The sequence below is a fragment of the Pan troglodytes genome, chromosome 3, assembly GCF_028858775.2.
Source record: "Pan troglodytes isolate AG18354 chromosome 3, NHGRI_mPanTro3-v2.0_pri, whole genome shotgun sequence".
Lineage (NCBI taxonomy): Eukaryota > Metazoa > Chordata > Mammalia > Primates > Hominidae > Pan > Pan troglodytes.
Window position 1 is genome coordinate 50,810,950 of NC_072401.2, and position 19,790 is coordinate 50,830,739.

A 19,790-nucleotide genomic window follows, 5' to 3' on the forward strand; every position below is an offset into this window, starting at 1 on the left:
AGGAGGGGGGGTTCTGGGATACAATGTTCTTTATTTTCTCTAAGTTCCTGTTATATGGGTTTCTCCAGTTTGTGAAAATTTATTCAGATGTACCCAAATCAAAAAGTTAAAACTGAAACAAAAATAATAATTGCAATGGATCACTTTATTTAAAACAAAGGCGACCACAATGAACTCCTCTCTCCCCACCCCCTAACCCCTGCGCACGCACACGCACAATGAAGCGAAACCTCATTGGCTGGGATCAGTGACGCACTTCTGAAAGCCGCAGTTTGGCACCATCTTTTCCATCTCCTGCTCCTTCCGCCTTCCCGCCATCCGGCCTCCACACGATTCAGCCCGGTGGTGTTAGCCCCCTGGACTCGATTCCTGAGGCAAACAGTGCCCCTTAAGGTCGGCGACAGCCTCTTCTGGATTCACTGCAGTCCAACCGGTTCCCTACGCTCCGCCATTATGAACATCCGCAACGCTCGGCCAGACGACCTGATGAATATGCAACACTGCAACCTCCTTTGCCTTCCTGAGAACTACCAGATGAAATACTATTTATATCATGGCCTTTCCTGGCCCCAGCTTTCTTACATCGCTGAGGATGAGGACGGGAAGATTGTGGGCTATGTTCTGGCCAAAATGGAGGAGGAACCAGATGATGTCCCGCATGGCCATATCACCTCGCTGGCCGTGAAGCGTTCACACCGGCGCCTCGGCCTGGCCCAGAAGCTGATGGACCAGGCCTCCAGGGCCATGATAGAGAACTTTAACGCCAAATACGTGTCTCTGCACGTCAGGAAGAGTAACCGGGCAGCCTTGCACCTTTATTCTAACACCCTCAACTTTCAGATTAGTGAGGTGGAACCTAAATACTATGCAGATGGGGAAGATGCTTATGCTATGAAGCGGGATCTCTCGCAGATGGCAGATGAGCTGAGACGACAAACGGACCTGAAGAAGGGCGGGTATGTGGTCCTGGGCTCCAGGGAGAACCAGGAGACCCAGGGCAGCACACTTTCTGATTCTGAAGAGGCCTGTCAGCAAAAGAACCCGGCTACCGAAGAAAGTGGCAGTGACAGCAAAGAACCTAAGGAGTCTGTGGAGAGCACCAACGTCCAGGACAGCTCAGAAAGCTCGGATTCCACCTCCTAGAGCATGCTTAAGGTATTCTGTCTTCCCTGACCCAGTACCCCCTTCTCCTAAATCCCTGTATCCTGCCTTGGCCTGCCCAATTCCATCCTGTCTTACCCCATTCTGGCCCTACGAGATTTTACGGTAAAAACCACCTGGTGACCTTAGGGAGAAGTTAGAGTGAGTTGAGGGAGACTCATTATACGCTATTGGAAGTTAAATAGGATACCAGCTCATGCTGAAAGTAGATTAATTTCAATGAAGAAACAAGCATTTATCCTGCTTTTTGGGCATGAGTTGTATTTCAGGGTAACCACGTAGTTGATGAAAGGCATTTTTTTCTTTATGGAATTCCAGTTAGTAATAATGATAGAAATATAAAATCATCATTTTCCAACTCTTGATGAAATAATGGACCCAGCCAAGAGTCATCAATGGCTAATAGCATTAGGTAAAAGTTGGAGCACTTTGTAATGATGGATCAGACTGACAACACTTGAAGTCAGTGTAGTCAGTCTTCACTAAACGTGGAGACAAATATGTGTCTCCTTATGCAACAGGAAGTGCACAGTACTACCTATGAAATATTCTTTCCAAAAGAAAATTATGAGATCTGACTACCATTTTACAGAAAATAGAGGGACTTGTTAAACTATACCATGATGCAAACAGCCAAATCCAGAATGAGAGGTTTTTACAAAACAAATGACCTGGTTTCTTCAACAAATAAATGGCACACACAAAAAAAAAGATGAAGCATTTTCTGTTAAACTTTACAGATACATTAAACTCAACTGTTATGGACATTGTTTGGATACTGATTCAAACAAACCATGTATAAGACATTTTTGAGATAATCAGGCAAAATTTGAACAGGGACTATATTAAGGAATTATTAATAATTTTATTAGAGGAGCTAAATGGTATTGTATTATGTTTAGAAAGTCCTTATCTGTTAAAGATACATACAGAAATAATTATAGCTGAAATAATAGGATGCCTAGGATTTCCTTTAAAATAATCCAGCAAAAAAAGAAGAAAAAGATTGAAAGAGGGAAAATGAAATAAGAATGGCAATGATAATTGTTGGGTTGGGAAATGGGTACTTAGGGGGTTCCTTATGCCATTTACTCTTTCGAATGTGTGAAAATTAGCATGAAAAGTTAAAGAGCCAAAACAATTTCTGTACTTTTTTCTTTTTTTGAGACGGAGTCTAGCTCTGTCGCCGAAGCTGGAGTGCAGTGGCACTGTCTTGGCTCACTGCAAGCTCCGCCTCCCAGGTTCACGCCATTCCCCTGCCTCAGCCTCCCGAGTAGCTGGGACTACAGGCGCCCGCCACCACGCCTGGCTAATTTTTTTGTATTTTTAGTAGAGACGGGGTTTCACTGTGTTAGCCAGGGTGTTCTCGATCTCCTGACCTCGTGATGCGTCCGCCTCGGCCTCCCAAAGTGCTGGGGTTACAGGCATGAGCCACCGTGCCTGGCCTAATTTTTGTATTTTTAGTAGAGACAGAGTTTCAGCATATTGGCCAGGCTGGTCTCGAACTCCTGACCTTGTGATCTGCCTGCCTCAGCCCCCCAAAGTGCTGCGATTACAGGCGTGAGCCACCGCGCCCAGCTCTTGTACTTCTTAATACACACTTATGCTAATACTAAGAAACCACTGAAACTAAGTTTTAAAGGATTGGTATGTTAGAAACAACTTAATTGTAATAATATACCACAGTATTTCTTCCATCAAAGGACTTTGTATCGCTTTAGGAATTTCAAGGGTCAGTGAGCTACTGGCAGTTTACAGGCTTTAACATCTTAATCTAGTCACCTTACCCTTACATGTATGAAAGGCAGCAACTTCTCATGGCAAAGTCTAGTCATAAATAGTGTATTCTGTATATAATTTCAGTAAGTGCTATTTGATTAGTCTACTCATTCATAAAAATATTTGTCAGGCATTAGGCTTGGAGCTGAGTATACAGCAGTGATCAAGACAGACTGATGTTTATATTATATAGCATTTAAGAATAAATGGACTTTTTTTTTGCATTTTAATGCCAAAACCGAAGCTATAACACACTAATCCCATTTTATTTTCATTCAGTTACAGTTCAGTATGTTATAAAAATTTAGATACAGTAAGTCTTTGGTGGTTAGAAAGAATCTGTCCTCAGAGGAGATTTTGCATCTGACTTTTAATAACCTGAAAGTTTCACAGTGACTGATTCATTTTTTCTAAAAAATAAAGCCGGCAGAACAGTCTAAAAGCAAAGATGAAATTAAACAAAACTTGATGCCTTGAGAAAGCGTTGTCAAATTTACACCTGTCTTGAAAACCCTGGAGGGCTCTCTCAAGACTCTTTGAATGCACAAACCTTTTAAAAAAAATTTCAACTTTCAAATTCCTTCGTAGAAGGACTTACACAGTATTGATCTCATCTTTGTAGTTATTTGCTTCTCTTCAGTGTTAAACTCTAGCTGAGAACAGAGCTAATCAGAGGTTGTTTTAAAACCATATATATATATATACACACACACACATACACCTATAAAACTGATGAATTCAAAAGCACTTAATATCTGCTATGAGAAACAAAATAACTGCCACTGTAGTAAAAGAAGAGAGAAATAATAAATAAGAAAATTCATTGTTGTGTCACAGTTATAAATTTCAGCATACAAATTCAAGAATAATTGAACTGTTTCTTTATGATACTGTAATTGAACTTTATTTCTAAGTTGAAGGAAATGTTTCCTAGACTGAGCTTCACCGTCTTTCTGAGTTGTTATCTGCTGAGACATATTCAATGGCCCCATCCAATCTTTGATCCTCAGGATTCACTTCTGGGTCTTTTCCAACCGGAGGTCTCTTACCATTTTGGTAGCAAGGGTATATGAGTATTAGTCTGCACAGGCTAACTGCTCTAAAAATTAACTTCCAAATCTCAGTAACTTAACCCAGTAAAATCTTATTTCTCACATCATAGTACAATGTGGGTCATCAGTGTGGTGGTGATGTGGAGTAGAGGGGAAAAGATGGACCCTACTCCATGGTATCATTCAGGGATCATTTAGACAGGGATTCTTAATTTTCTGTAGCTCCTTTTGGCAATCTGGTGAAGCAGAAAAATTTTTAAAAGATGTAAAAATTATACCAGATTACAAAGGAAAACAATTTCATTGATATAGTTATCAAACTATTTTAAAAATATTTTTGTTGTAATATATGTGCTTTGTGTTAGCATATTGAATAGCCTAATAATTACTATTTCAAAGTAAATTTTAGTATAAATGATATTTAAGATACCTTAAGTATCTATAATGTGATATGAAAATACCTATGAGTTTTATTGGTGACAGAGTCTCAAGTATTGCTAATACTACTGTGCATTGATTCCTATGTTCATAATTTAAAGAATTGCCAGATTTCAGTTAGAGGTTGATGAAAATACAGAATTGTTTTTGTTCCAAATCCAAGGTCATGGTTCTCCTACATTTTATTAAATAGATCCCAGGTTAAGAACTCCTAATTCAATGACTCTTGTCTTTTTTCTAGAATCATAAGACCTTCAACTGGTTCATATACATTCAACTAGCAGATGAGAGAAAAGAATGTATATAGTGGTTCATAAAGGTTTTAAAAGTCAAGTCTTACCCAACTAACTGCAGGGGAGGCTATGATATTTAGTTTAGCTTTGTGCTCAGGAAAGAAAGGAAGGAGTTCAGCAACAACACAGCATAGTTTCTGCCACAATAGGAAACATCCTAGTGGTGCTCTGGACTTTGAGAAGTTTTGCTTCCATGCCCAGTTAGAAGCAATGGGATCATACAGCTGCTCTCACTCCATGGCATGGCCCAGGGAACTCTGTTAGGCTGTCTGAGGTTGTCTACATAAACACCTGACATATATTTATTCTGCTGCTTCACAAACTTGGGCATGGAAAACTATGGGATTCTGTTATCTTGCTGCCATTATGCCACTAATTAAACCTGGGACAAATGACCCCTCTCCTCTGAAGTCCCCAAAACTGTCTAAATCTTCACTTCCATCCCATTTAATAGGGATTCACCAGCACATAGGTCTAGCTCCCTGAATGGAGAAAGGCTACAGTGAAGAAAGAAAGAACAGGAAAAACATTTAAAAGGCTCATACTGCAAAAGTACTATCCTTCTACAATTGTGGTGCTCCCTCCTGTGGAGCTGGAGTTCAAATACCTATAGAAAAAATGTCCTAAAAAAATATTTTTCATTTTCCCTATCTGTACTTTTGGATTTGGGAACAGAGACAGAGTTAGAAGTGATGTTGAGCAGGACAGTTGGTGAAGAACTGGTTGATTTCATCTAAAAAATGGTAATAAAAATTGCTCTTCACACTATGAAAACACACTGTTTTGCAGGTATTAATTCTAAGCACTGTTAATGATGTGTTTCATTTATTCCTCATAATAAGCCTGTGAGGTAGGTACTATTACTTCATTTTGTGGTTGAGGAAATCATGTCACAGGGAGGGCTGCATGTTATACAGATAGTGGAAAACAAGGATGCAAACTCAGGTGGTCAGACTCCATGATTGAGAAGATTAAATGAGTCAATCTATGCAAATTGCTAAGCACAACTCCTCACACACAGTAAAATAATCAATAAATTTTAGCTCTTAATATAATCGATAGTAAGAGTAACTTTTCAGGTTCTCTTCTTCTCCACGGTAATCAAATGATAGAATGTTGTGTATGAGCAGCAACAGTTTGCAATCTTGGACGGGAAATGCATCTTAATGATTAAAATAGCTTTCACTGACAAGCTAAATGTCAAAGCATTCAGCTGAATCAACGCTCGTCAACGGCAGAGTTTCTTGGGAGCCATAGCAATGAAGACAGGTCAGTTCAAAACATGCTGGTTGACGGCAGGAATGTCATCAAACTGCTGCTTATCTCTTGACAAGAAATATGTGCTTGATTATTAATAACAAAAATGAAAAAAATGCAAAATCTTAGTGTTTTCAATTGAGCTGGCAACATTGAGTTAAGTAAGGTTACTTCAGTGACTCTCCCTTTCTGGTTTATTCTTTGTGTCGCTAAACTGTCATTCTAACAAAAAGTTGTTAAATGTTCACATGAGCAGTCACTGAAATAGACTGTTCTTAATTTTACCAGACAACTAATTATAACTGGAATGATATAATGAAATATGGAAGAAACCTACAGACTGACAGGTCTGGTAAATTCGTAGTATAACCTTACCCCAGATATGCCAGAAACCATAGATTTCAAATGCAACTGCACTCTATGAAGATAAAGAGGGGGTTGGGAAGAGATAAAATATTGTTTTGAAATACTAATCAGATAGATGCCATTTGTTGAATTATTTATAATCTCTAACAATGTCACCTTTCAATCAGTGTATGATGTACATGTAGGATGACTGAAATACCAACTTTGTCAGAAGTAACTGATAAAAGCAGAGGTTTTTCCTAAATTTTGTACTCTGTGCTCTAGTATATGAAATCCAATGGGCTTTATGGTACAGGAGGTTAGATAGAATATTTAAAATTCTTTGAATGGGCAATGATTCAAAGAGCCACCATAAAAGCCTTTCTGAAAATATTCTACAATGCCATTTCTATAGATAAATATCTTTGGAAAATTATAGGATTTTTTTTTAAAGTAAAGCCATAGTATTCTGTTTCATGTTTATAACACCATATAGACAAACAGCATGTATTTGTCAGGCTTCCATAGCCCACCTTTAAGAAAACCTGATAATGTAAAACTTTGAACTTAATAAGCTAAGACATTAAGGGCTTGGGGTGGGCACAGCGGCTCATGCCTGTAATCCCAGCACTTTAGGAGGCCAAGGTGGGAGCTTTGCATGAGGCCAGGAGTTCAAGACCAGCCTTGAAAACATAGCAAGACCCTAGTCTCTACAAAAACTGAAAAACATTAGCCAGCGTGGTGGTGTATACTGGTGCGTGCTTGTAGTCCTAGCTACTCAGGAGGCTGAGGCTGGAGGATCACTTGTGCCCAGGAGTTTGAGGCTCTTGTGAGCCATGATTGTACCACTGTGCTCCAGTCTGGGTGACAGAGCAAGACCCTGTCTCAAAAAAAGGACTATAATACTAACATTTTAAAGGGAATCTTTATGAAAAATACCTATACTCTTAAACAACAAACTATCCTATAGCCTTTATTACAGTGTTATTTGACTTTTTCAGTTTAATTTCTTAAAATTTTCAAGCAGTATTTACTGAGATAACTAAAACAGCTATATAACTTCTTTTGCATGCCTGTTCATGCAAAAATGAAAAAGGCAATGATGATAGTCTTTCTGACCTGTTCCTCCGTATCTTGTGTCTCTTTTGTTATAGCAAATATACTTTAAAAAATAAGATTTTACATAATATTACCTCTTACAACTGGCTTCACTTGTTATTCTGGCAACAGAATTTTCTATAACAATGATTTTGTACAAAAATGCTTTTTAACTGCTCTGTGCATAATAGTCAGCCTCAATCTTATTTACTTCTGTGTGCATATGATAGATGAGAAGGTACTGAGTAAATATTTATTGAATGAATGAATGAATGGACCTCTCAAATTACCCATATAATAAATTTTTTTAAAGGAGAGAAAAATAATGTATGTATGATTCCTCTTACCTGATATAATTACCTACTTCCTCTTACCTGATGTAATTAGGGCACTTTAATTTGTGAATAAAGAAACATTATGGTTATTTTGGTTTCCTGTCCAGGCCTCACAGAAAGAAAATATGACTTATAGAGTTGGACACATTGCATCTAACTTATCAAGAGCTAAAAAGGCCTTTCATTTCTTTAGATTTGGAATAAATTTTCTTTTGAGTGGAGTAGGATGAGATACAATTTAAAGATGACAAGCAAAATGATCTCAGTTTCTTTAGTTTTAAAATAGGTTCTTTGGGGGTAAATCCCAGTTTTTTGGTGTTCTTTCTGTCCCTTTCTCCTGGCAGAAATGTCCTTTAGATGTCAGGAAAGGTTCATGTGTTCTTATGGCAGGGAGGGGAGAGAGCCCCAGATCTGTGTGTGGTCTTTGTGCAGTCATCTGAATTCTCACTGACTTCCATGGAGATATATCTAGTCCAAACTAGTTACTGGGTTTCTTTATCTGCTGTTCCAGTCTATCATTAACTAAACCAGTATTCTTTCAGAGCTGTCAGAGCTTATAGCTCTCCCTTTCTCATTTGTTTTCTTCTCATTTTTCAACAGCATTTCAGGTCCTCATGTCTCAACCACATCTACTCTGTGAACCCTGGCTTAGTCTGTCTGCTCTGCAGCATCTGCTGTGGGGATCATCTCACAGTGACCAGAATGGCTTCTCACTCTTAACTCTATAAACAACCACCTTTCACATATCCTGCTGGGATCATGAAGGAATACCTGGACACAAGAGCCACTGCACAACAGCCAAGGAACTTTGAGACCTGCCATTACAGAACCTTTCTTGGCCTACTCACACTACGCTGCCATTTTATTCTGTTTGTAGTAGTCCTCTGTTGGGTGTGGTTATCCTACAAGTTTTTCTCCTTTTAGAATGATGAACAGGAAGCAGGGCAAACTCTTAAAGATTTCCAGCTTTCAGTTTTTGTTTTTGTTTTTTAACCATTATTTACCTGAGTTTTCATCCTTGAGGAAGTGAAGTAGTCAGGACCATGAAGTCAGACCTCATGCCCTCTTCCTCCTCTTTCCTGGAAGAAGTATTCGGTTTCCTTTTCCTTTCTCTGGTAACTCCTCCTTTATACTATTCCCCCATCCCTTTTTTTTGAGGAGGAGGGCATCACCTTCCCAGTGGGAAAAGGTGTTAAGTTAGGAGCTTCTACTGTACAATCAGAACTTGGAGATTTTAAGAAAAGGACAAACGGTAATTAAATTGGAATCTCTAATGTGCTTGTTTGTGTTAGTTTTTTTGTGATTATGTCACTTGGCATTTATTGAGTACCTGCTGTGTTCACACACAATGCTGGGGCCTTCATTAGTTATATATTTAACCCTCTCAGCAACCCTGTAAAGTAGGTAGTATTATCCCTGTTTTACAGATGAGGAAACTGAAGCTCAGAGAAGTGAATTAAATATCCTGGATCTGAACCCAATTCTGTTTGAATTCAAAGCCAAAGTTCCTTCTACTTTTCTGTTCCTACTCTTTGCATTTTATTTATAAATGTGTTAAAATTTTAGCAAAAATGGAGAATCTGCTGTTTAAAAATGTGTTTGCTTAATACATGGCTACTGTATGTCAATTGTAAATATATAACCTACAATTATAATCTATTTTTATTATTTTTCTCTAGTAAAAATAAGTGAAGACAAAGTACCTTGACCTCTGCAGTAAAAGTTACCAGATAAATCCAGTTATCATTACTTAATGTTGTTTTTATGTTCACTGAATGTGAATTACCAAAGTATATAACATTTTTCATGTTTAAACTTTTATGAAAACTGGTGTGTATGGATTTAAGTCAAAGCCTGGACTTTATCTGGTGACAAGAGGTAAGTCTTTTCTGTGTAATCGTAATTAGCCCTGCTAAGCAGTTCTTACAGATCTACCCTAGTGCACTCTAAGAATGTCTACCTAATGGTAAATGATTGCCTGAGGCAGATATAAAAGTTTTTCCCTACATGAAAGGATTTGCCATTTCTTGTGCCAATACAGTATGATAAAATCTATCTTTCCATCTTTTCCTTTTTTCTTTTTAATATTCTATCTCAACGCTAAATTATTTTATTCTTTCCTCTCAACCATGTGTTTATCTCTTTATTTTTAAATATTACAGCTTTCTAACATCTGTCTCTAGGGCAGCATAATCTTACTGATGAAGTATTCCATGTTTTCCTTGAGCTTTTGTCAATATGTCTTTGTGTTAACAGCTTAGCAGATGGAGAAACAGAAGGAGTAGCCTCAGCTTACCTGAATGATTTTTCTCCAGCACCAGGCACATTGACTTGCTGTCTCTAGTAACTTGATAGGAGTTGGAGCAATTGGAAAATGGGAAATGATATATGACTTCTGCAGTGTTATTTACTAAAACAATTGGCTGCATTTCTTTGTTATCATTATATCTTCTTTCCCAGTCTCGTACCAGGAGAAAGCAGAATTATAGCAGCCTATCTGGTTTGGGCTATAATGAAAATAAAATAAACAATAATACTAATATTGCTTTGGGCATAGATTAGCATGTTCATAATGGTTCCAGGACAGTAGTGGTGATTTAGCAGCAGCAGTGGCTTTTTGAAACACAAATTGTGAGAGTCTGTGGCACCATTTTTTTTGTAATAGCATTGTTCTTTTTACACAGGAAAAGTGATTTTTTTTTTTTTTAAATTCTGAAGGGACTGACTACTTTTTACTGAGGCACAGTCCTAGAGAGAGCAAAGCAAGGCTTTGAAGCAAGGAGGGAGGACAGTTAATGGTGTGAATACCCTTATACTAGCTATATTTTATTCACTTGCAGCTTTAAATAAACTGGATGTGCTCAGGTCTGCTAGCAGATTATTTAAAGATATTGATCAGCTCGCTACGTTTTCTTTGGTTAAAAGAGGAAAACTTGTGAATGAAGCCTGTGAGTTCCTAGTTAGAGTCTGTGTGGTTTTCCCTTTGGAGATAAGAGCAAGAAGCGAGAGATGACCATCTGAAATAAAAATAATGGGGTGTGGATATATGGGAGAAATGGGGAATAGTACTGGGAATTAGTCCACAGCCAGGAAAATTTAGAAAGGATCAGGACTGAAACACTGGAAAGAAAGTTTTCTTTATTTTTTATGTGCAGCTAAGTCATTTGGGTATTATGTTAAAAAATGCAGATTTTTTTTTTCAGTATGTCTGGTGGGGCCTGAGTATCTGCATTTCTAACTAGTTCCTACATTGCTCATGTTGCTGGTCCCGGAACCACACTTTGACTAGTAAGGGTCTTAAAGCTCATCTCCAACCCTTGGACTGGGGTCCAAAACACCTGTGACTATCCATTAGGTCATTTAATAATAGATTAGACCCTAAATAATTCAGATTCCCCTTCTTAAATATACATTTACATAAATCCTGTTTGAGTTTATGTCTTGATGGCCTAATAATTTCAATAAAAATAGAGTTTGTTAAAAACATGTACAACAAAAAAGTGTATATAGTATAAAATGTATTGATAATATCATATCTATTAGGATGCTTTGATATAACAATTTTGCCTCATTGGCTTCTAGGCAAGTGAATGGTGTATGAGGTTTTTAAAAGTTTCACTTCTAATTCTTACTCAATTTATCGTGTTCATTGGTTGATGAATTAGCTCAGACACTGAAATTGTTTTCCATGCTGACAACATTTGACAGGATTTGAAAAGGACTACTGAGTCTTTTTTTTTTTTTTTTTAATTTTAAGGAACAGCAGACCTATGTATGGGTTCAGGTGGTCTAATAGAGATTTTCCATCCAGGGATAAGAATTTCTAGCCTATTGTTTCTCAAAGTATAGTTCATATGCTTAGTGCATCGGAATCACCTGGGTGCTATGTTAAAAATGCAGTTTCTTTGTCTCTGGCTCAGACTTAAAAAATCAGTCCTGTATTTTTAACAACCCTCCAGGTGATTGTTTTGCACACTGTCATCTGAAAATCACTGATCAGTACGAGGCTTTGAATTCTTCATAAAGATAATATGAAGGGAGCTTTTTTCCATGGTAATACTCTCCAGACAAATTAATTCATCAAAAGAAGCAAATAACTCAGAGGAGATATAACAAAATTTTGTTTATTATAAAACATATGGGAAAGGGTGAGATGGTATATGGGAACTCTGCTCAACTTTCTGTAAAAACTGTTCTAAAAATAATTTATAAATTAAAAATATTTTAAAAGTACATGTGAACATTCGACACACATTCTTCCATATGTGTTTTACATAAATGTGAGATCATGTATGTTATTTTTTAGGGCTTTTTTGGTCATTACTTTCTTCCTCATCCTTTCTTTTCAAGCAAACAATAGCTACAACTTGGCAATGGCAGTATACAGCACAAGCCTGAAGGATGAGAACATTCACAAACCACACCATGAAATTTGTCCCAATTTGTTTCCAGAGCAAAAATCTCAAATTCTGCAGTGTCTTGTTAGGAACCAGACACCTAGCATGTCTGGAACCACGTCCTTCCATCCATGTCATTAGCTCCTCATATCCCATCACCATCTGGGCATCTTGAGTTAGAACTTTTAAGAACACAGTACCCAGCCAAAATCCAGTGAAACAGACTAAGTGACTTATCAAGGTCCTTTTTTATATTAATACTTTTTCCTAGACATGAATGCTTCTTTGAAATCCAGTAAGACACAGATCATTTCCTTGAGGTGCACTTGAAGGGTTATTTAAACACCATGTTTCCTTATTAGGGCGTGGGAATTACGTTTTGTGAAGTTCTGGGGAAAAAAACTCTTTTCATTTTAAATCATACATATATTGCTTTCCTAACCAAAATTAAGATAGATTTCACACCTTTGGAATGGTGTCATCACCTCAACTGCATTTTACAGGCGCTTACCTAGAGAACACAGTCCTTAGCAAGTTGAGCAATTTTCACAAGAGGTGGTTCAATAGAGTGAGAAGACACAGAGTGCGGAGTCCAACAGCTTAAATTTTAGTCCTAGTTTGGCTTATGACCACGTGGATATCCTCTAGCACATCAGTTTTCTCATTTACAAAATAGAGATAAAAATAACTTTTGTGCTTTCAGGGTTATTATGTAATGAGTTAGTGTAAAAAAAAAAAACCTGCATTGTAATTTGTAAAAAATGTTACTGTAAACATTTTTACTTTTAGACATTTTTACCCCTCAATTTAAACTGGTGTAGAGTAACAGTGATCATTTGTTTTTGTTTCCTCTTTAATGGTCCAGAAAAGAACAGTGTTTCAGAGAATGTATTATCAAACAATAACTATGTCAGCAATGACAAATATATGCATGTATGTGGACATTTTAAGGGATAAAATATGGAGAAGGTGAATTCCTGTAAATATAGCAAGCCAACTTTCTATACATTCATTTGAAAAGAAAAGACTCAATAAAAGTTACCTTTTACTCTCTATGACCTAAGCATTCATATGTAATATATTTTTCAGGTAAAGCGAACTGTACTTAATCTCCTATTTACATGGTTTTGAATAAAGGAATTCACACAAACACACATACACACAGTGACCAAAATTTTTACATATTCGAAAACTTCAGTAAACTGGCTGGGCATGGTGCCTCATACCTGTAATCCCAGCTAATCAGGAGGCTGATGTGGGAAGATCTCTTGAGGCCAGGAGTTCGAGATCAGCCTGGGCAGCCTAAGCAAGACCCCAACTCTTTTTTTTTTTTTTTTTTTTTTTGAGATGGAGTCTCTCTCTGTCACACCCTGGCTGGAGTCCAGTGGCACAATCTCAGCTCACTGCAACCTCCACCTCCCAGGTAATTCTCCTGCCTCAGCCTCCCGAGTAGCTGAGACTACAGGTATGTGCCACGACGCCTGGCTAATTGTTGTATTTTTAGTAGAGATGGGGTTTCACCATGTTGGCCAGGCTGGTCTCAAGTTCCTAACCTCAGGTGATCTACCCGCTTTGGCCTCCCAAAGTGCTGGGATTATAGGCATGAGCCACTGCGCCCGGCCAAGATCCCCAACTCTTAAATAAATAAATAAAACATTAGTAAACCATGATAGTACATTAGGGCAAGCATCTGGCTGGTTTTTCATTACCAGAACTCTAACGAGAGTGTTAAGTCTGGCTTTTATTCCTGAAAGCTGGTACACAAGTTAAAAGTTTGACTGTTTGTTAAATAATAAGTGTTATAAAGAATTTTGAAAAATCACGTACTCTCTTGTATAAGGAGGTCTTTAATAAACAAATATTTCTAATTGCTCCTTTGGCAATCAAGACGTTTTTGCATCCTGGGACAGTGTCGCTTAGTAAGATTCCCAGTGGGTGAGAGGTACATCTCTTTTGTAAAGTGGCAGATAGATTAATGTGAAAGAAAGGTGAGAAAGAGGCAGCCCCATAGAACTGCTCTTAGGCAGATCATTTTAGAAAGGCATACATATGGAACTTGAGAATGCAGAATTTGAGTTCCTTAAAAATTACTCATGTCTGTGTAGCCCTTGAAAGGCAATAATCTAATATATATTTTTCAACATTTAATACATGTTCTTTAATTTTATTATCTTCTTTATAATTGTTGGGGATGGGGTAGATTAAGCTTGTATCCAGTAGGTATTTAAGCTGAAACGTCACAGCTTTTGTGTGTCTAATTAGCATCATTGCCTCAACTGCATTGAGTTAATAGGTAGTAGTATCACAGAGGTTAAACTCATTCACTCTAGATTATACCTAGAGTTATACCCTAAGGTACCTGCTTTGGAAATGTTGAAATATGTAATTGCATATACCTTGCTTTATAAAGATAGCAACCCTATCAAAACTAAATCCTTGGCAGGCTAATAGGAGCGCCATGAAATAACCTGAAATTGTCATTTGTCAGCAGATGATAGAAATCTGAATTCAGAGTTAGAAAGCTGGTTTAGGAGTGACAGTGTATGAAAGAGAAAATTGTCAGCTGTTAGAAAGTCAAAGATGCTATTTTTATAAAGGCAAGGTGAAAAAAAGACTTTATGACAGTTGTATTGGATCCTCTGTTTGTTCAAGAGAAAAAGTATTTTTTATTACTGACTTGAATTTTATTTTCATAATGTAAAGTAGTTGTTATAATAATTGGGTACCCTGAATAATGAAAACAGACTGTATTTATAGTTTAAATTTTTGCATGCCAGTACAATTCTTATTAAAAGACATTTGGGTCAGTTTTGCTAAAAAACAGAAGCTCCTGTCTTTAATGAGGAAAAAGCATAATAGTGGCTTATCTTAGAATGTAAAGCTTTTGAAATCACCCTGTAATTCATGGCTTATCCCTGAGAATTCAAAGCTTTATAAATTATAAACCTTTTCCAGGACACCATACACACTGTCTTAAGTCAAATAGCGCTGGACTAAGCCAAAGACATAAATGAATTCTTCACTCATCCCTGGTGCTCAGTATTATTATTTTCTAGCTTACATTATACACCCTGGCCAAAACTAGAATTCTTTCAAAATAAGCCACACTCCCATATCACCTTTTCACTTCCTTTTCTCTTTCTGCTACTTCTTCCCATAGTTAAATCTATCGGTCAATAAAACCTACATTATAGCTGGTAATAAGCAACTTTCATAAATTATTAATAACTGGCAGACTTGCTCCTATAAATAATATTTAGATGTAATTCAAATAAACCTCCAGTTGGTAGGTTAAACCTACCTAACCAAAACCATTCTTACTCTACCTGTTTCAAGATCTAAACTGGGACTCTGTGGGGTGTCCTGCCATCTTGAGCCACAGCTTTCAAAAGAAAGGAAGGAGGCATTTTCTGTCTATAAGCAAGTGCGGGAATTAAGGTGCTAAGTAAACGAGCATTGTTGTATTTGAACCCCTGAAGCTTTCTTTTCTGCATCTTTCTTCCAGTACCTTCTTGTTTCTTCTATATCTTCAGCAATTCTAAAGTCTTAATTTCCACATCCACAAAATAGGTGTAAGTATAAGGTTGCTTTAAGGAACTGTAGAGTTGTTGCAAGAGTAAAATAAGGAAATTCACAGAAATAAACTGATAACCAGAAAATATTAAGGGTACCAAAATATTGTTTCATCCACTTCCTTTTTAGTTGTTGAGTAAACATTTTAATAAGTCTAATCATTCCAATACGTGTTTTTATGTTTGAATATTATTTTTTGGCAGAAAGATGACTGAGTGATCATAGATTGTTTTTGTCTTTCCAGTTTTTTCTCCATTCTCTAATTTGTCTCTGAATGTGCCCAGGCAATAGCAGGTGCTCAAGTAAAAGCACGAATGAATGAAAATGAGTGGTTCACAGATGAGGAATAATTGAGCCAATAAAAATTATAATGAATCCCATTTTATATCAATAACGATAGAATAGGCAGGGTGCGGTGGCTCACGCCTGTAATCCCAGCACTTTGGGAGGCTGAGGTGGGCGGATCACGAGGTCAGGAGATCAAGACCACCCTGGCTAACACGGTGAAACCTCGTCTCTACTAAAAATACAAAAGATTAGCCGGGCGTGGTGGCGGGCGCCTGTAGTCCCAGCTACTGGAGGGGCTGAGGCAGAAGAATGGCGTGAACCCGGGAGATGGAGGTTGCAGTGAGCCGAGATTGTGCCACTGCATTCCAGCCTGGGCGACAGAGCGAGACTCCATCTCAAAAAAACAAACAAACAACAACAAAAAAACACCGATAGAATAAGAATTCTTTTCAAACAATAAATACTACATTAAGAAGAAAACACTCCAGTGCTGTTTTATGCCAATAGTGAAGTATTTCTATTTCCATACCCTGTTTTCAATTCTAAAAAAACAAATATCTTCCTAACATATCCTTGGACAAAAGGTAAAAATAAGAGGCACAGGTAAATAGAGAACACATCAAATCTCTTAATCAAGATGTGTTTTACCAAATATAATAGCAAACAATAAGCAAACATGATGATTACCAGCGAAATCCTGAGCATTGCAAATCCAGTTTTCAGTTGGAAAATACAGCTAAAATAACATATGAAATGCTTTGAAAATACCACAGTACAATGTGATTTTCATCGGTGTTTATGTTTTTGAAAGGAAAAAAATGGCTGAAGTATTATTTTAGTCCATGTGCAAAGCAAATTCTGTTTTGTCTGTTAAAAAAATAAATGAGCAATAATCTCCAAGAAATCATCTTGACCAGCATTAATGACTAGTTTGGTAGTTAACAGCCCGAGGCATAGCCAGAGGCTATTAAGGCTCTGGGGGAAAGAAAAGGTTGGTAGATTGTGGTTTACCAGTAATTAACTATAGGTATGAATCAAAACTTCCTAAGAAAAGAGATTAAAGTTACTTTGGATTATTTTATGTGTAGGCTTATCTTTTCATACATCCCCCTCCCACACCTTTTCTAATAAATAGGAAAAGAAGATGATGCCATTATTTCACAAACCAAGTTGAATTGGAAATAATTCATGTAATGAAACAGGAAACACATGGGACCAATTAATGCCTTGTCAAGCTTGGACTATATAACTATAAGAAGCACTTAAAAAAAAACTCAGTCTAACACATTAGTTGATTGTTGGTGAAATGAAACTCAATCATGAGATCATAAGGATTTTTTGAAGCTTTTTTTTTAGTTTTTAATCCTATCTCAATAAAAGTAAATACATAAGGATTACACATAAACCAAATCTGAAGTAATATAGATTGGGGGAACCTCAAGAGGGTCAGGAGATAATGAAGATTATACCTCAATATTGGGATTATGATGTTAGTTCTTTATTTCAATAAAAGTGGATAGAGATCTTTCATATCAGGGACAGGGCTTAGCTGTAAGGACGAAAGTAATCTTCCGGGAATTATGCATACAGGCTTGACATCATTTTTATTGGATGGCTGATGAACTGGAAAACTCCAGGATAGCCAGGCTTTAATTTGTAATCTTAATTTTCATATAAATCGGTACATTTCAGGGGGAGGCAGAGGGGGATGTGGGGACATTGATGCTTGCCGGCCTTGTGGTAATAAGACAGCTCTGAAGCACAAGCAGCAGTACTAACTCATCCAGTATCTGATTCTGTCTTTTTCTCTATCCATCTGTCTTCCATCTTTGCATCCATCATTTAACGAAATTTACAGCCTGCAAATACCAGAGAAGCTAATGTTAGTGCAATCTTCCTTCTACCTCCTCTCGGAATGATCTATAGTAATCTACTTATCATAGACATGCACACTACAATGCACAATAATTTAGTTTTCAGCCAGGAAAATGACTGCCATTGTTTTGCCAGCATACATTAATGAGGATTTTTTCCCCCTTCTTCTTCTTTTAATTTTCATAAAGGATATAGAGCATGAGAGAGCACTAGTTTCCCTTCATAAAATAATTATCTTGGTGTTTCCCATATATAATTTCATATCCATGGAATTACATAGGGGCAAAGTTATAAAGCTAGAACATAGTGGAAATTTATTTGGATATATGGAAACTTGGTCCATATATTTTCAATATAGGATCCATATGTCCTTTACATGGTCAAAGAAGTAAAATGCTGTTGAATGTTTTAGAAATATATTAAGAAAATAGAATTTTCTTTCTGGATTGTTCTAGTCTCTTACAATATAAATAAAATTAAATTGTTTGTGCAAAATTATTCTTATCAAAGGATATTTTAGTTGAATTCGCCATAGGAAACAAGCAATATACTCCCTTCTTACATTGTGGTTATTGTTTTGAGGTTTTATGTGTCTCCCAGCTCTATCAGGTTTTATGTGTCTCTACCATTTGTTTTACCTTCGTCTCATTATTTTTTAGCTTTTGGGTGATTTATTATAAAAGAAGAGGAAAGATCATAGTTCCTACTCCATAATTTTTAAACCAGAAATCATATGTAGCTTTTTGATCTTCTAATAATCATGTGTATGTAAAGAACATATAAGGCTCATATTCTACCATATAAAAAAAAATCCTCAGCCAAAGCTAAAAATGCAGAACTTGTTACACATAAGAACATTTTCCAACTTCTGAGTATATCTGAATGGCTCTGGTTTTAGATTTTCCCCATGATTTAGAGATGTTTTTATTTTTCAAAGACAAATCATCTGTTCTCAAGATTGTTTTGTTTGTTTGTTTTCTGATGTCTTCCTAGATGCACAGTGTACTGAAATGTTGAGATACTACCTTCAGAGCAGAAAATAGATTCTCCCGATCATATGTTATCCTCTTATCCTCCAAAGCTCCCAATTTGCCAGTGAAGTAACATGAAAGTTGATATAGATAAATACTGTGACCGTAATCCCAGTTGGGAGCACACTCATCTCTTAAACAGTTCTGTCAACTGGGATTTATCTGCATGGAAGGCATATAAAGCATCATTTACATAAATAACTTGGAGTTTTGGGTTGGACATATATCAGGGATGAGTAACTGCCCTGGAGTATACCTATTAAATCAACCACCAGGCTCAAACAATCAGAAAAGCTTTGACTATAGCTATACAAAACTTGATCACAACATAATCTTCCTCTGCTTCTTGATGAGGTAACGAAATATGCTGTGTTCATTGAACAGCTGCTTTCATAACGAGAGCAATAATGAAAAAATATTCCAGAACCTTCAGCACTTGCACATGAAAACAAGGTTTCCAGTGAGAAAATTAAAATGCCAACAAGATTTATACTTACCTATGCAGATGTTCTGTGGTCTTAAACATGTTGTATTCCTTTTAAAATGGAAGAAACAGACACAATGTCATTTTTCAAAGTACTGTTATTGAAAAATAAAAGTTATAACCATGATTTCTGTTATGGGCTGAATCTTGTCCCTCCCAAAATTCATGTGTGAACTTCTAATTCCTACTCTCTCAGAATGTGACTATTTGGACATAGCACCTTTAAAGAAATAATTAAGTTAAAATGAAGCCATTAGGATGGGCCCAAATCTGATTTGACTAGTATCCTTATAATAAGAGGAGATTAGACACAGATGACACCTAGAGAGGAAAGACTGTGTGAAGATACAGGGAGAAAATGGCCATCTGCAAGCCAAGGAGAGA

The 19,790-nt window shown here is 36.9% G+C and overlaps 1 protein-coding gene and 1 long non-coding RNA gene across 4 annotated transcripts in view; one reads left to right on the top strand and one right to left on the bottom strand.

Annotated features, from left to right (window-relative positions):
- Nucleotides 1-124: 124 nt before the first annotated feature.
- Nucleotides 125-19,790, bottom strand: part of LOC107974268 (uncharacterized) — a 353,723-nt gene continuing 334,057 nt past the window's right edge. Inside the window, exons 4-5 of the long non-coding RNA XR_010156300.1 lie at nucleotides 19,420-19,457; nucleotides 125-17,875 (exon numbers count right to left, since the gene is read on the bottom strand). This is a non-coding gene — a long non-coding RNA (uncharacterized LOC107974268). The remainder of the gene's footprint in view (nucleotides 17,876-19,419; nucleotides 19,458-19,790) is intronic.
- NAA11 (N-alpha-acetyltransferase 11, NatA catalytic subunit) overlaps nucleotides 210-19,790 on the top strand; it is a 264,061-nt gene continuing 244,480 nt past the window's right edge. The window contains exons 1-2 of one of the 3 annotated variants that reach the window (XM_009447678.4): nucleotides 210-1,155; nucleotides 8,359-9,032. In XM_009447678.4, coding sequence (XP_009445953.1) covers nucleotides 454-1,143 — 690 coding nt within the window. In that variant the 5' untranslated portion in view covers nucleotides 210-453 and the 3' untranslated portion in view covers nucleotides 1,144-1,155; nucleotides 8,359-9,032. Of the gene's footprint in view, nucleotides 1,156-8,358; nucleotides 9,033-19,790 lie in introns of those variants that run through there. The other 2 variants (XM_054683774.1, XR_010156299.1) reach the window with 2 other exon arrangements.